Source organism: Lycorma delicatula, chromosome 4, assembly GCF_047948215.1.
Source record: "Lycorma delicatula isolate Av1 chromosome 4, ASM4794821v1, whole genome shotgun sequence".
Lineage (NCBI taxonomy): Eukaryota > Metazoa > Arthropoda > Insecta > Hemiptera > Fulgoridae > Lycorma > Lycorma delicatula.
In genome coordinates this window covers 50,059,533-50,076,477 of record NC_134458.1, presented here as the reverse complement: position 1 = coordinate 50,076,477, position 16,945 = coordinate 50,059,533, and the positions used below count along the sequence as shown (strand labels likewise).

Below are 16,945 nucleotides of genomic sequence, written 5' to 3'. Positions count from 1 at the left end.
ATGGTTGCTCTCGCGGAGCAGCACATCCTGATCACTGATGAAACTTTACATTACCTGCAATTCACTCACAATGTTTTCTCTTTTTTGCAGTTGATAAACTGCCTTATGTTCGGGCCTATGTTATTTGCCACAATTGAAATTTTTCTTCAGAAACGTCTTTCAACCGAGTTACGTTTCTCACAATTAGATAAAAATTACCGTCACCAAAAATTTCGTAATTCAGCACTGTAAAGAGCAATATACATTATTTTCGGACTAAATAAGTGATTGTTGCATATAATTATGGACTCAGACTAACAATCGTGTCATTTACTATTTAGCTTAGCTAGCGTTAGGTTATGTTATGTTGATGTAGTACGAAGTTCAGTACATGGAATCGTTAGTTACCTAACCCAACCTTAACTTTTAACTTATTTTACGAGAAACATAACTCGACTGAAAGGCGTTTCCGACGAAAAATTTCAATTGTAACCAATAACTTAGGTCATAAATAAGGTATGTTTCAAATTTTATTAAAATCAGATGTGAGTCCCTATGTAAATAATTACCGAATTAAAAATTATATTATGAAAAATAAAACTCCGACTCCGCGACTATATTATATGATTTTGCGCTCTATCATAACTTTATCCACTAAATTTATAGAAAATTATAGGCTCTGATTAAATTCAATTGACTATTAGAGATTATAATTTGCATTAATGACGGAGAATGAGATTACCCTAATCAACCAACTGATGTTCAGATTTCAAAGACTAGACATCTCGATTTACGTTCCTTCTCTTCATTCTTTATTCCACTGAAATATATAAAATTATTATTTTGGTATACAAATTGGTATTTTAACATTAACTGTCAGTTTGCACACGTTTTTCTTTTTGTGTTTGGAAGTGTGAGTCTGTGCCGATGAATCGTCTTCAGAAGTCTAATCTACACTTCAGGTAAAAGTTAGTAAAAAATCTCTTTTTGTAATGAATTATAATCATAAAAATTTCCGCTGATATAAGAAGCCTGTAGTTATTCTAACTGATTTGATTTGCAGTTTATAATGAAGTTTGAAGAAGCAATTACCTAAAAATATAGATTATATGCAAATAAAGTTTTATAAGGACGTTGTATTTGAATTTCTTTTAAAAGAAAAAAATGGTCATAAAGATAGGGAAATTCTCAACTACCGTTTAATAGAGCCACGTACTAATAAAAGTTCTCGTATCTTTTTTATTTTGGAAACGGGGAAAACTTTCAAAGGCACCGGGCGTGGTGGCACAGTCTAATCATGGGAAATTCTTACCTACTAAAAACCGCTCTTTCACCCACACTTTCCCCGGGCCGGAACCACTTTCATATTACTTCAATCTGGGGCGTGTTGTCCATTTTATTAATTAGAGTAACCTTTCTACTCCATCCACGTTGCTAGAAATTTGGGTTTTCTAAGCACCTCTCCTCCTGTCTTTATACTCATTTATTTCAGTTACTAAAACAAATGAAATAATATCCTTTTCAGATTGACATTTTTGCCATTTATAAATAATGTGTGCCTACTAGTTTAATATAGCAAACTGATGATGAATCATGATTTCAAAAGCATTTTAGCAAACACAAATCTACTAAAATATCTACAGGTTTTAAAGTAAGTATAAATTGTTATAATTTTTTAGCTATAAGTAAGCTTTTTCTGGTATATTTTAATTCATTATTTTTACCTCTGAATTTAATGAGCTCAAAGTTTTTCGATTGGTTGATAGATTTTATTACGATTTTTGGCTAATTAATAACGGTTTTAGAAAATATACTGAATGGTACGCAATTAATTTTTACTACACGCAGCAAAATTGTATAAGCAAGTTTTTTTGTGCTTATGATTCAATCTTATTTCTTCATGAAAAGAAATATTCCCTTACAGAAAATAGATTCTGAGTGCAATTCCTAAATACGTATAGAATTTTTCATTTATCACTGAATTCGTAAAGTTAACACAAAATATTAGCATATCAAAACGAGGCTCAAATCCTCCCTAAAAAATTCCTTAATAAATTTAGGATAAAATATAGTATATACACCATTTATAATTATACAATTCTATCTGTAACAAAACTTGTATCCGAATTTTTTTAATTCAGTGGTACAAAATTCAACATATAACAAAACTAAAACGTAATAAAAACTAAAGACATGTTTAGATGCATATGTTAACATCAATGACAATGAATTTAGCCAGGGGGAGTTGAAGATGAATTTATTTATCTATACATTCTATCATTCCTCTACAACTGCTTTATGTCATTTCTAGTCTCGACTTTGGACATTTAGATTATATTTAACAAATTTTTATTATCTTTTAATTGATCAGTATGAACATTTTTTTTTTGTATAAATATATCTGTCGGTTTAAGCATTCTAGCGGTATAAATGACTCAAATTGTGTGATTTTTATCCTAAACTTGTAAAAATTGTGGGGTTGTACTACGGTGAAAACTAAATACCGGACTCTACAAGGGTGAAATTTCTCTTTTGCTCACTCTTTTTAAACAGAGAAAGCAATTTTTAGCAATTGGTGAGTGATTGAATGAGTAATTATTGTGACTGTTCGGTAAAATTACTCTTGGAAAATAATGGTGTTTTTGTAGCTACGGCAATGAACAAAACTATAAGCGACTGATACAAGCTAAAGATTCTTCCTTCCTAAAAGATTTATTGTTTAATATGGGGATAACAATTTCTCTAAACTACTCCGATTTAATACAGATTTCATCAAACAGCATGACGAAACAAAAAACTGAACTTATGCAAAACGATTAAGTAAACGGTTTCTTTTTTAAAATGGCTTTTGGAAATAATTATCAATCCCTTCTTCAGTGAAGTATGTAGTAGTAGCATACGTTTACAGAGAGGTACCAAACGACTTTCATCGAAAATTATGACGGTACAGTAAATTGGATTAATAATAGTTGTGGGATAACTTAAAATTAATTTTAAATAGTTAAAAAAGCAAAGTCAACTTAAATTATTCGTTTAACAAACACGTTTATGAATCAAAATATCCAGATTACGTTCAAATCGCTTTACAGACATCCTTAAAAACTTATATGTTTCTTCTAAAGTCTTCAGTTTTTAATTCCTGTAAAGGTCTCTGATACAACAAGTGTTTTTCTACTTTCAACCCGTTCCTGAATCCATCAATTCTTAATCTATTCGATTTTAATTTTTTAAATCGTTTTATTTCTTTACTTTTACAAAAAATGTAAGCACTGAATTAATTATTTCCGGTTTAATTCTTAAATAAAAACACACGAATTATTTGAGTATTTATATGAACTTCATTAACATATTCGTATTCGAACCGGCCTTTATCATTAACGAGAATCATAAAAGATAGCATCGTTTTTAAGGGATTATTAAAAAACTTTTTTTTGCGAAAGATAAATGAAAATTATTTAGGCATATATATCTCAAACAATACGGTAGTATTATATTCGTCTAGTATTTGGATTTAACTCTTTTAAACGTTAAATTAAATGATCTTAACTAAGAACCATTATGTTATTAAGAACTGTTACTATACACCTGCTTCTGTGCGTTACCAGGCGTTTGCCAAAAAATCAGACGTACGTTAATTTAATTATTTACAATTTACTTAGAGAGAAATCTTTTTGTTATGAAGAGCGGCTTTTTTGAAGTCGATGTCAACGTAATATGTGTTATGGTAGTGAGTTGTTGGAACGATGAGATGACTTTAACCGACTGTGACTGTTCCGCAGTAGACGGACGTTGGCCTTAAGTATAAAAAAAACTATGGCAGTCATTGCCATCAGTCTTGCCTTTTCACTTAACAGAAGTCGGTCATTCGTAAATAACATTTTTTTCTATTTACAGTCGTTAATTTTTGATTCGCATAAATGAATTCGGGTTTATTTTTAATCGTTAATCGTTAAGCTAATAAATATAGATAAGAAAACATATTTCAACAATAAAATTAACACTTACATGGTCGGTGGGTTTTACATTTGTACGTTTCGTCAATAGTCGATTGGGGAAAAACAGGTCGATCGACCTTCAGTTGTGTAGTACTGCCGAGCATACTGTCCATCTGGTTAATGTCGACCCAGTCTGAAGCAGTACCACCTGTAAAAAAAGTGAAATAACAAAATATCTAAATTCTTATAAATCAAGAGATACGTTTATTTTTTCGAAATTGAGGATTTGTTACATCGGTTTCAAGAATTTTCGGCAATAAAAGTATTTCTACATCCACAAAATAAGTAAAAAACATAAAAAGGTAAAATAAAATATAAATTTTCATTAGCGTTTTGTAAGTCGTTTAGGTTCCTACTCAAAAATATTAACAGTAGCTAGATGGCTATATCTAATATACCTTTCAACTGTTTAAACAGCATCAACTTGTCACAGTATATTTGTTTAATACACTCGTATTTCCTATAACTGGATATTTTTGACATTTGTTCGAGTTTTAAATGTAAATAAAAAGTCATCATATTCAGATAGAACCGAATATGGAATAAGTATATAAGAATTTAAAAAAAGAAATAGGATAATCAAACTCCTTTTAAGTCAACAGAAAGCGTCCAAATTTAGTGGCATTTCAACAAGTTGAAGGTAAATCCGACGGAGTATTTTCAAGTTCAAACAAGGAGATACTCTTGTAACCTTTTTAGAAAAAGATTAGACCTGTATGTAGATAATTTGCACGTAATAAAATATGAAATGTAATAAAATTTGAATCTTATCAAGAGCATAACATTTTATAAAAATCCTAGAAGAACTAAAAAGGTATATTACGTCTGGAATTCTAGAATAGTATCAGGATCTTTTAGCTTCAGGAGAAAATATTAACGGATATTGATTGATGTTTTAATCACAAAAAGATCTTAGCCCATCACGAAGATTATACATCTTCTTCAGTTACGAAAACATTATGTCAATCAGGAATACGTCAAAAGGACGTGAATAGAGAAGATACGTTTTCCGATCAATGTTCAGTTTTAGAAATGTAAGGCTGTTTGTGGAAATTTAACCCAAGATTAAGGATTTTCTTCTAATCAAACTTTCATAAATATAGCGATCAGCAATCAGTGTTTGCTAAAGTAAATAAAATTGGCAGAAATTAATAAATACAGTCAACAAATTACTACTTCGTAATATATATTCAAAGCAGAAGTTACCGCAAAACAAAAATCATACAGCTGGTGAAACAGAAAGAAATACACTGCATTATTAAATATAAATGGTGATAGGAACTTAAAATAATTGATTTTACACAAACACGGCTCAAAACGTAATGACAATAAAACTTTATTTTTACATCTACAAACAAAGCATTCATTTTTATCTAACGTTTTAGGCCAATAATTAAAACAGTTAAGAAACTGGATTGTATTACATATATTTTATTTTCTATTTATTTGTTTATAAATTATCAATTAATACTTTTTTTGTGTATAATTTATACTTTTTATACCATTTCAATTTCACATCAAAAAAAAATCTATAAATCACTCTTGGTTATAATTATCTGTTATAATGAATATTTGAATTATAAATTTTCCTCTCTTTTATTTTGGGGTTACTGTTACTCATATTTCTTGTTTTACGCCTCTGACTAAAGTGTTACTATTTTTAGAATACAACATATTCAAAAACGAAACTATTCTCTTCAAGGAGGTTTGAACTAATTAATAAACACCTTTATATGAAAAACCTTGGTCAAACAATCCTTAATACATATTTAAATTTTTATTATCGATACCCAAATTGAAAATACGCCATGTTTTATTTAATAAAATAACATTTTGAAATTATAAAAAGAATGTTATTTGATTTTCACAAAATTTATTTAAAAAATGACAACAGCTGTTTCAGTATCAGTACCTTCCTCAAGTGTTTCGAAAAACAAGTTATAACATAATTTTTGATTATATATATATCTGGAAAAGGTAAGTGTGCTGTTGTCATTTTTTAAATAAACTTTGTGAAAATCAAATAACATATTTTGTTTATTTTCTTTTGTTATGATGGATTTTCATCAACGGCTTCATCCATCGATTAAGTTATTTAAAATAATAATAAGTCCGTAATATATCGAGGAATATATACACCCCTGTTTCAGTATTACAAAAAAAAGAAAAAATGTCATTTATTTATTAATTAATAAAATTTGTAAATTTCAATTTATATAAATTGAATTTGAATCTATTTAATAAATACTATTCGTAGGTTTCAGTGCTTTACTGCATTTACATATTTATTTATATATATATATGTGTGTGTGTGTGTGTGTACATACTTACTTACTCTGTATATATATATATATATATATATATATATATATATATATATATATATATATAATCAACGTAAAGCCGAACCCAAAATGAAACCCACCGGGTCTAGTGGTGAACGCGTCTTTGCAAATCAGCTGATTTGGAAGGCGAGAGTTCCAGCGTTCAAGTCCTAGTAGTCAGTTATTTTTCTACGGATTTGAATACTAAATTGTGGTGTTCTTTGGTGGTTGGGTTTCAATTAACCACACATCTCAGGAATGGCCGAACTGAGACTGTACAAGACTACATTTCATTTACACTCATACATATAATCCTCATTCATCCTCTGGAGTAATAACTGAACGGTAATTCCCGGAGGCTAAACAGGAAAAGAAAGAAGCACCCAAAATGAAACCGTTACTCAACACTATGAAAGACTCTCACACAACTAGCGCGACTAGTGGATGCATATTTTACTACTTATTGTTGCTGCCGTTTGTTTGGTGGTTACGTGTCAGTGCAGTATTCGTTTTGTTGCAGTGCAGTATTGTGAGTGCGGTTGTGTTTGTGTAAAATGTTTTATTCATTCCAGGAGAGGGTAGCTATAGTTGAGGCCTATATTCGTTCTGGATCGTTTGAAGAATCACGTCAAGTATTCGTAGGCAAATTTCCGAATGCGTGTATCACGTAGCATACACATATCAATGCAAGTAGCATACACGATTTAGTGACTTAGTTAAAAAATGGCGTACAACAGGTTCGGTTTCAAATGCAAAACGAAATAGGCAACCTTCCATTAGGACTCCAAAGACCATTGCCAATATTGAAAGCAGAATTACTGCCAGTCCAAAAAATCAGTACGAAAATAATCTCAACAACCTGGTGTTAAATACATATCTTGTCGTAAAAGTCTTCATGAGTTATAATTTAAACCATACCGTGTTACAACTGAAGGAGACATCCCAACTCCGTGGGGGAAGACACCCGCCTAGTGACGTTCCGGTCGCCAAAACCTCCCCCCCGTTCGTTGCCCTGTTGAGCTTTAACAGGAGTCATCTATCGCCCTCTGACTTTTTAGATCTCATAGTAATAAGCCTGGCCTCATTGGGATGCCACCGAAGTAAATGCCTCGGTAGAAATTTGCATGAGTGATTTAATAACTCAGCTTATTGCCTTCGCTGTTGGCCTCGTCCGGACATCTTGAATGTCCTACATCGTATCCCTCTGAACTAGCTAACCGAGTTCGCGGAAGCGCAAACCCCGCGCCTAGTTCTACTTATTATGAGCCAATTCCGTGAATGTCTCGTAATTCGAGGCAAAATAACAGAACATACCATTAAACATGTTGATTGCAACAACGAAATTCAGTCCTAGTTTTCTTTGTAAACTCAACTTAAACTTTAATAAACCCCAGACTTAGGTTGTATTATGAACTCCGGTCTGGTCAACTAGGGAGAGGAGGACGGACCTCTTACTCCCACTCGGCTCCATCGCAGAGTCCCGCGTGACATTTACCACTTAACCCATCGTCGAGATGCCGCTACACCTCACGGCTGCATGGGCATCCCATGGCCATCGGCAGTGCAGTCCCCGTTCCGCCGACAGCTTTGACAAACATTGACACCTCAACTGAAGGAGACAAACAAACCGAAACGACTTGGTTATTGCAACTGGCTTCTTGAAAACATTGTTGGAGGATAGATAGACCCGATGTATTTCATGTCAGCCGAGGCGTAGTTTCATTTATCTGGCCATGTTAATTCGTAGATCATCATTATTCACAGATATTGGATGGCGAGGAATTCTCATGAGATATTCGACGGTCCACTTCACGATGAGAAAATTGGTGTTTGGTATGCCGTTTCCGGTAATCGTATAGTGGGACCAATATTTTTTGTCTGGACTGTCAAATTCTCGAAGAATTCTATTCGCAATTAATGGGTAATGAAAATGAATACAGCTTATTCCAACAAGACGGAGCAACGTGTCACACATCAAACGTTTCACTAAATCGCGTTCATGCGGCTTTCACGGATGAACGAGCTGTCAGCAGAGGACGGTGGCCTCCAAGTTCCCCAGAGTTGTCTACTTCTCCAGAGAGGACTATTGGTTACATGCTTTCCAGTAGGTAGGCCTGGGAAAATGTGGTGAAGAAGTAAAATTATCCAATTTTTTTATTTTTTCCTTCCTTTTTATAATTTCAATGTTTCATAACACCATTAAGAAATGATATAAAAAAATTAAGTATATTTAAGAAAATAATCTTGAAAGGATTAAAGGTTTATCCTATCATTGGTTCCAACATAGCGGCTACAAAAAAATGCGTGTTGGTCTAAAAAAAAAGTAGGAATACCGTTTTTTTTCTTTACTTTGTCTTTTAACAACACTATTACAATATTAAACACAGCACTATTATAATAATGTAACTTAAAGTAAAAATCGGATGGGATAAAAATTGTGAAGAAGGAAGAACTGGTAATTTCAATTGTCTAAGGAGAGTGCAACAGTCACTTCATACAAGCCTACAACAGAGTACAAGCCATGTACTTATCCATACAGCTATATCGTAATAAAACACTGTAAGGCAACTTCACTCTTTTCTTTTAAACAGAAGGTCGAGATACCCAGGAATTTAATGGAATTTATTTTTTTTACCACCTTTTTTCCATCCGATGTTAAATGAAATCATGAAATGTGCCGTAATGATGTTAAAATGTAGAATTAAGTGGTAAAAAGGTTCCCAACTTTACCGAGAACATATTAATGCTTTGAATTGATTTTAAGTGGTTTTTTCATTCTTTTTTGCTCCGATACGTAGAATTAAGATCGTTTTGCAAATTCATCTTAATTTTTCTTAAAATGATCGACATATTGAAATGATCACAGGAAAAATTAAAAAAAGAACTGATAAATGATTTCTGTTCTTAATTGCACATACGAAGATGCTAAATTTTCATTTACATCTCTTAAGGAAGTTAAGAAACATTGAAACTTATCGGGAAAACAAGACAGAAAAAGGGGTATTTTTAGGAGTGATTTTCTTTTTTTTTTATATATAGTAACTTGCATTAATACTGAAGAAAAGTACGAGGTTTAGTGTGATGCAAAACTCAATATTTTCCATCAAACGATTCACATGGTATCTCTTCAAAGACAATCTTTTTTTTTTTCTTGGCAACGATTACAGTCACGTTAGGTCTTAGCCAATTAATTTAATAAACTGTACACCAATTAAATTAATATTTTACAAGATTATATAGTAAAAATGTTATCTACAACAATAAAAAACCTCAAAAGAATTTAAAAAATGTGAATGTATAGGTTACAACCTATAAGATACACTTGCTACAATCTAATACTTGCTAACTTTTCATAATTAAATTCGTGAAGATTTTCAAATTTCTTTAAAAAAATCAAACGAAGCATTTTAGAGGCTAAACCAGGTTAATTATTAAATAAATAAATAATAGTGCATTTGAAAATCATTCTGCTGTACGCTTAATTTAGACCTCTAAATTTCATACTTTAAAAATGAACTATTTTTCAACAGCGCCGCTCCATTAATAAAATTAATTATATAAAATCTTCAGAAAAGTTGGCAATTTTGAATAGTTTAAAAGAAAGAAATTAAAAATTTTATGCGTACCTAAAAGAGCAGTACTTTCATCCATCGTTGCACAGTTGAATCAAAATTTCGTCCTGTTTCTTTAAAAAAAAAACCTTTAAAAATTACTTCACTTTTTCAAAATAAATATTTAATTAAAACATACACAAACACACACACAAAACATACATCATACAACGATTGTTAAACAGGAGGGAAAATAACAGCGCGATGTTTATGCCTAAAATAAATCGGTCCAGTTAGAAAAAGTAATTTCTTGTTAATGCCTTAAACGCTTTTATTTTTTAAATCCTACTATTTTTTTCACTAGAATTAAATGAAACATACCTTTGTACCTTTGTTTTTAGTATACCTTTGTGTGAAAAGTGTGCTAATGTAACAATATAGAGAATTTAAAGACTTAAAACGGCCGTAAAAACAGGCTAACTGTGGTATTCCATAAACAGTGGTCTGTTTTGCGATACACAAGTCTATATCATGGTGTATTTATACATTTTTTTTTTGTATAAATACACATTGTTTTTTCCTCATACAGGCAATATAAGTCATTTTATGAATTACTGATTATATTGCACTTTTGTACAGATAGTTCCATAGTTAGTGATAACTGCTACAACCGCACACGTATTAAGTTTTTAAAAAACACACAAATTACATTTAACATATTACATTGTTTTACATTATTGAATGCACTGCGCATTATCATAAAATTCATTAAATCCTCTGTATAAAATAAATATAAAATACAAATACTATTATGAAATAAAAAAGCTGACAACACAGCTGTAGGACTTTCCCGTCACGCGGCTAAAGCCGCGTTTCGGGAAAGTCCTAAAAATGTGGGTTGTTTCTGATGCACGGTTTACACACCCAACTTAATTTAAAATATTTATCATTTTATGTAAATATAATATTTTTTCGTTTATTTAATTCGATGATTCTAATTAAAGCGCACGCGCATACCGGATTTAAATAGCACGGGTGTGGTGGTACTAGCGGCGACGGTCGGAACTAACTAAACTAATGTAATTTCATAGCTTACATAGAATGAGTTTCGCTTGTATAGTCGGCAGACTGGTGTAGCCCCAAGGCTTAACGCAACAGGTACCGAGTCGACTGGGCGATCTAGTTCGAGACCCAGCCAGACCGAGTTACGTTTTTACATTTTAAATATTATTCATTTATTTAAATCTACCGCTCACCTGTGACGTCACAACATAGCAGTAGTTTAAAGCATTTTTGGGGGTCGGGGTGCGATTTTGCAAAAACTTGTTTTGCATATATTGTTATTTTTTATTGTTGAGAAAAATATAACTTTAATAAAGCGAAATATCGAGGTACTGAGGGTGATCTTGCTCTACAGCCTCACCTCCTTGACCATTTTAGTCAAAAATTTAATGGCATCAATGCCCCATATGTGGAAGCAATCTGACTAAGTTTGGTTAAAATCGGTCCAGCAGTTCTGGAGATATAAGATGATTTAGAGGCCAACACCAAACACACGTACATACGAAAATTAATATCCGGAAAATTTCCATCCGGTTTTTTGGGTTCCTGAGGTGTCAAAGCGTCAAGTTCCGGTAAAAACCGCATTTGCTCAAATTGGACCGATTACAACAGTTTCCCTTTTAAAGCTATAGCTCTGCTATAGCGCAATAGAGACGGGAAAGTAAAAGGGAAAAATTCTCGCTCCCTGACCGGCTAGTAAACTATATAAATAAAATAGTTTACATAGGCTGCTAAAAAGAAAGAGAAAATATAATTATTCACAAAACATCAGGAAAACTCAAGAAGCGACCCGTTCCGCGGTGGAACGATGAAATAAGTGAAGGTATTAAAAGAAAGAAAAAAGCGCATAACGCTTTTAAGAAACGTCCGACATTAGAAAAATGAATTGCCTTTAAAATTTACAGGGCGTATGCAAAAAGACTTATGATAGATGCTAAAAAACGATGCTGGCAGCATTACGTGTCATCCATTAACAGAAATACGACTGCGTCAGACGTTTGGAAGAAAGTGAGAGCTATTTATGGGCGTACAAACTTTACTCCACAACATGCCTTCCGTATGAAGATGACATTAGAGATACTCCAAGCGAAATTGCAGACTTACTAGCCAATCGTTTTGAAGAAGCATGCAAAACGACTAACGACGATGAATATTTCAGAACACAAAAAACAGAACTTGAGGGTCTGCTAAATTTTACAACTGAAATGAATTATTCATATATGTACCATTCAAAATAGAAGAACTTTAAAAAGCGTTGCAGAAAGCCGGAAACACAGCTGCTGGTCCGGATGAAATTCATTATGTCATGATCAAACAGCTGAATACCACTGCTAAACGTAGATTTTTAGAACTATATAATCAGATATGGCAAGATGGAACGTACCTGCAGCAGTTAAAAAAAGCAAATATTGTTCCAGTTCCAAAGAAAGATAAAAATTTAACAGATCCCAATAATTACCGTCCCTTTTTTTTGAAGTGCGCTATGGGAAAAATGTTTGAAAAAATGATAAATAATCGACTCGGTTGGAATTTAGAAAAAGAAAATTGTTTATCTTTCAATCAAGCAAGTTTTCGACAATAGCACTCAACTATTGATCAAAAGATTAACTTAGAGAACATCATATGTAACAGCTTCATCAGAAGAAAACATTGTGTCGGAGTCTTCTTTGATCTACAAAATGCATTCGATATGACCTGGCGAAATAGAATAATATTTCAATTATATGAATGAGGCGTTCGTGGCAATCTGCCAGTTTTACTCAGCAACTATATGAACGACCTTACTTTCCAAGTACGCATCAACAACGAAAAAAATATTGGAAAATGACATACCACAAGGCTCGCCAGTGAGTGGTACCTTGTTCACGATCTCTATCAATAAAGCAATATTAGCCATTCCAGCAGAAATCAGCATAAGTGTTTATGTCGATGATCTGCCAATTGTGTATGCCAGCAACACTACAGCTATGTTGAAGTACAAATTGCAACGAGCGATAAACGCTCTCAATGAAGTTGAGAGGAATAATGGTTTCAAATTTTCACCATAAAAGACGTGCTGTATACACTTCTGTAGGAAGAGAATTCCTCACCGAAGTCCTGTTTTGACCATCGACAACCATTAGAATACAAGGATAATGTGGATTTTTAGGTCTATTACTAGAAAAATCCCTTAGATGGGGATTACATATGCAGGACTTGAGTGTTAGATGCACAAAAGCCCTAAAAATTATAAAATGTTTATCCAACATCAATTGGGGCTCAGAGACAGAAATACTACTGAGTCTGTATAAAGCATTGGTTCAATCGAAACTCGACTACGAATGCATTGTATATTCATCCCCAAGAAAGTCGCATTTACGAAAGTTAGACGTAATACACAACAGTAGAATAAGATATGCCACAGGCGCATTCCGTACAAGTCCGGCGACTAGTCTAATGTCCGAAGCCGGAATAATGCCACTACATTATAGAAGAGAAATCCTACTGCTAAGATATGTGGCAAATATATGGGCCTTTCCTATCCATATAAATAACAAACTTTTTAACAATCATCCTTTGGCTGCATTATATGATCATCGCGCTACCTATTCCAGACCAGCCGGAATAAGGTAACACGAATTGACAAGAAAATATGAAATTGCTTTACCAGAGACGTTAGCAATTTCTGCAAGACAAATACCGCCATGACTTTTATCAGTGGTAAACACAAGACTGGATCTCTCTCGTGGAAAAATAAAAGAGAAGCCAGCAGCAGTAATGATCCAACCGTCAGTAGTTATGAAGAATACACTAAAATTTATACTGACGGTTCTGAACCGAACACGGTGTTGGATGTTCCATATATGTGAATGGAGAATTTCATTTTTGGAAACTGCCAGATATGGCAAGTATTTATACGGCAGAACTTACTGCCATACAATAAGCTCTTCGCTACTCGGAACACTAATGAGAGAGTGCTAATATGTTCCGACTCTGTAAGTGCACTTACTGTAATTCGGAACAAGAACATTAAGGACGTCCTTATTGGAAACATCCTATCCATTTTTTACGTATTAAATAAACGAGGACAGTGAAGTGTATTTGTGTGGATTCCTCGGCATTCTGGTATTGCACGGAATAAAAGTGCAGATGAAGCTGCCAGAAAGGCAACAGTCTGTGATAACCTGGATATAATACGAGTCGCAGATGTTAAAAATTGTCTAATACAATAAAAAACCGGTGGAGTAATGATTGGAGAAGATTAAATAACAAATTACGCTCAGTTAAAACTTCTCCATATGTATAAAAGAGCGACGTGAAGCTGTCTCGTCGAGAACAAGTGGCGGTGACCAGACTTAGAATCAGTCATACGCGAATAACAAATTCATGTTTTTTAACCGGCGAAGAAAGACCAATATGCGGTGTTTGTAATAAAGCATTTTATTACTAAATAAATAATATTATTAGTCAAGCATCTAATGGAAGAGTGCACCATATATGAAGAACTCAGAAAAAGGTTCGGTCAAGAATGGAAATAAAGAAAAAATAGTTGCGTATCTGCATGCCAGTGGAGTATTAACAAGTCTGTAAGAAAATTCAAGCTGTGTAAGGAATCTCTAAGCGAAGTAGTTTAATTCTATGTATTAAAAAAGGGGAGTCTTGAAGCGTGGCACGTATAGGCCCGGGAGGTAGCCCTCTTGTCTAGGGCGCCCGGGCTCGCCTGCATGCAAGAGTGGGGGTGTTGGAACGTATCCGATGATGGCATGGGGGACCTCCGAGGGTGGACTGAGAGCCCGGGGCAAAGGGTATGCGTAAGGCATGCCTGGATCAAGGTAGATCAGGACTGGGAAGGACAGCCTCCCCGTCGAAGGGTTATTTGACCGTCCTGAACAGATGGTTGAATTGCTCCTATGATGCGGAGAGGGCCCCTGATGGGTTAACTCCTACAGGACAATGGGGGGTAGTCGACTACCCCCCTCCCTCTCATGGGTGGTATTCAACTGCACGGCATCCTGGGGTGGCTGATGTAATGCTTAACGGCGATTCCAGTTACCGTGGGGATGCTTAAAAAAAAGTTGAACCAACTTTTAGTTGTTTTATTTATTTTTCATTTTAATATCGGGGTCCTTTACATCCTGAAAGTGTTTTTAGTGTTTGTGTTTAAATGTTCAGTCTTGTTTATTTTGGTGTTTTTAAATAAAATGTAAGGGCCCTTTACACCCTTACATGTGACGAACCTTGTTATGATTTAAACCTTATTTTAAAGAATGTGACGAGAGCTAATGACCGTAGAAGTCGATGCCCATATAACACAAATTCTGTGCGTAGAAATGTGATGCAGAAATTTTTTAACGTATAAAAAATGTCAAGCTTGACCGAATTGATTATTATTTGCATAAATTCAGAAAAACTACATCCAATAACTTACTAAAATATATTTAAAAAAAATATATATATATAAGAGGTCTGTACAAAATAAGAAATAAGAACGTGTAAAAACTTGTTTGAATTTGGTGTAAAACTCTTTAGCGAATTAAAATTTTTTGTTCAAGATATCCTTTGAATACACTAATAAAAACTTGTACGAGTGGTTAACGAAAGGCAGTGCTATTAATTCATTATATGTGTTAGTGTCATTGATAACCCAGTTAATGTCGTCTTATCACAGTTAATACATTGATAACTGTGATACTGTTTTTTAGTTTTATTGGTTGCAACTCTAACATGAGATATTTATTTATTTAATTTAATTTAATTTTTTAATGATTATTTTATTGATATTATTTATTTTATTGTACTTAAAATTTTGATGTATTTTTAATATACGATGTACACGTAAAAATATACTCGTACCGGAATTTCAAGGAATCAAGATAAATAAATTTAATTACGATGATAAAGGAAAATTAATAGTTTAATTAAATAACATCGAGATTTCTTACATACTGAGCTGTCTTTATTTAGAACACAATTTAATTTTTTGCCAAATGTAAAAAAAAAAAAACTTTTGGGCCCTAATAACCTTAGCCATTAAGCCCAAAGATTTTATTTTACATCCAACCAAGATGATACAATATAAAATGTTGACGACAATCAATTTTAAATTATCTGACAATATGTTGGACGTCAAGGGTCAAGAACTTAAAGACAATTTGCAGATGAACTCCAAATTTACCTTTTAGGTGTTCTACGTGATGTTGCTTTTACTTATTGTTCGTGTGAGTTTTATTAGAAATATCTGTCCAGAAGTAAAAAAACTGGCGAACCATAAAAAAAAAATAAAAAATAAATTTATTTTTTATATGACGAAACAATATTAGGCGGAAAACAAATTACGCATAAATTCGATAAAATAGGGTTTGATAAAATAAATACGATAAAAAGGGTTTGATACAAACCCTTTTTATCCCCTTTGAATTCGTTAACCAAAATAATTTAATCGTAGTTTTCTTATTATGACTGTGCAATTGTTTAACGTTTCAGGAAATAGAAGAATTAATATTAGTGATTGATAAAGAGCTTTTATTTTTATAAAGATTTGTCAAATAAAAAAAAAATCCAAATTGAAACTGATTATTAAAAAAAAAAACTTAAATTACTAATTTAACAGGAAAAGAAAGTAAATTAAAGTTTTAAAATAAATATATTATATTTAAAATAAATTAACTGAAGAACAAAAACAGATAATAAAGCTATGAACGTGAAAGGAATAAATAATAAATTTTATATTTTAAGAAATGTTAAACGTGATTAGTAACGTATCTTCATAGATTCAACATTTTTTTCTTATTTAATATTTTTATTTATTACTAGCCTGTTAGGGCTCTCTTGATTCGCCCGACCATCTATCCCTCTAAATATTTTTCAAATACGTATTAAAGAAAAAAGAATTAGTCATTTTACTTCATTATAGTTCTTTCTGTTGCCATGGTGACAAAAATATAATTAAAAGGATTAAGTTTTTTTTTCTTTAATGGATATTTTTAATTCACAACTTCACTCCCAATCGGGTTAGAGCATCGATCTATAGTTTAAAATGTTCCCTAGGATAACA

The 16,945-nt window shown here is 32.7% G+C and overlaps 1 protein-coding gene across 7 annotated transcripts in view; it reads right to left on the bottom strand.

The window, feature by feature from the left end:
• Prestin (solute carrier family 26 member prestin) overlaps positions 1–16,945 on the bottom strand; it is a 168,945-nt gene that overhangs the window by 89,831 nt on the left and 62,169 nt on the right. For 3 of the 7 annotated variants that reach the window (XM_075362918.1, XM_075362921.1, XM_075362920.1), the window contains exons 2-3: positions 9,925–9,983; positions 3,985–4,122 (exon numbers count right to left, since the gene is read on the bottom strand). In XM_075362918.1, the coding sequence (XP_075219033.1) occupies positions 3,985–4,122; positions 9,925–9,949 (163 nt within the window). In that variant the 5' untranslated portion in view covers positions 9,950–9,983. The remainder of the gene's footprint in view (positions 1–3,984; positions 4,123–9,924; positions 9,984–16,945) is intronic. The other 4 variants (XM_075362923.1, XM_075362917.1, XM_075362924.1 and 1 more) reach the window with 2 other exon arrangements.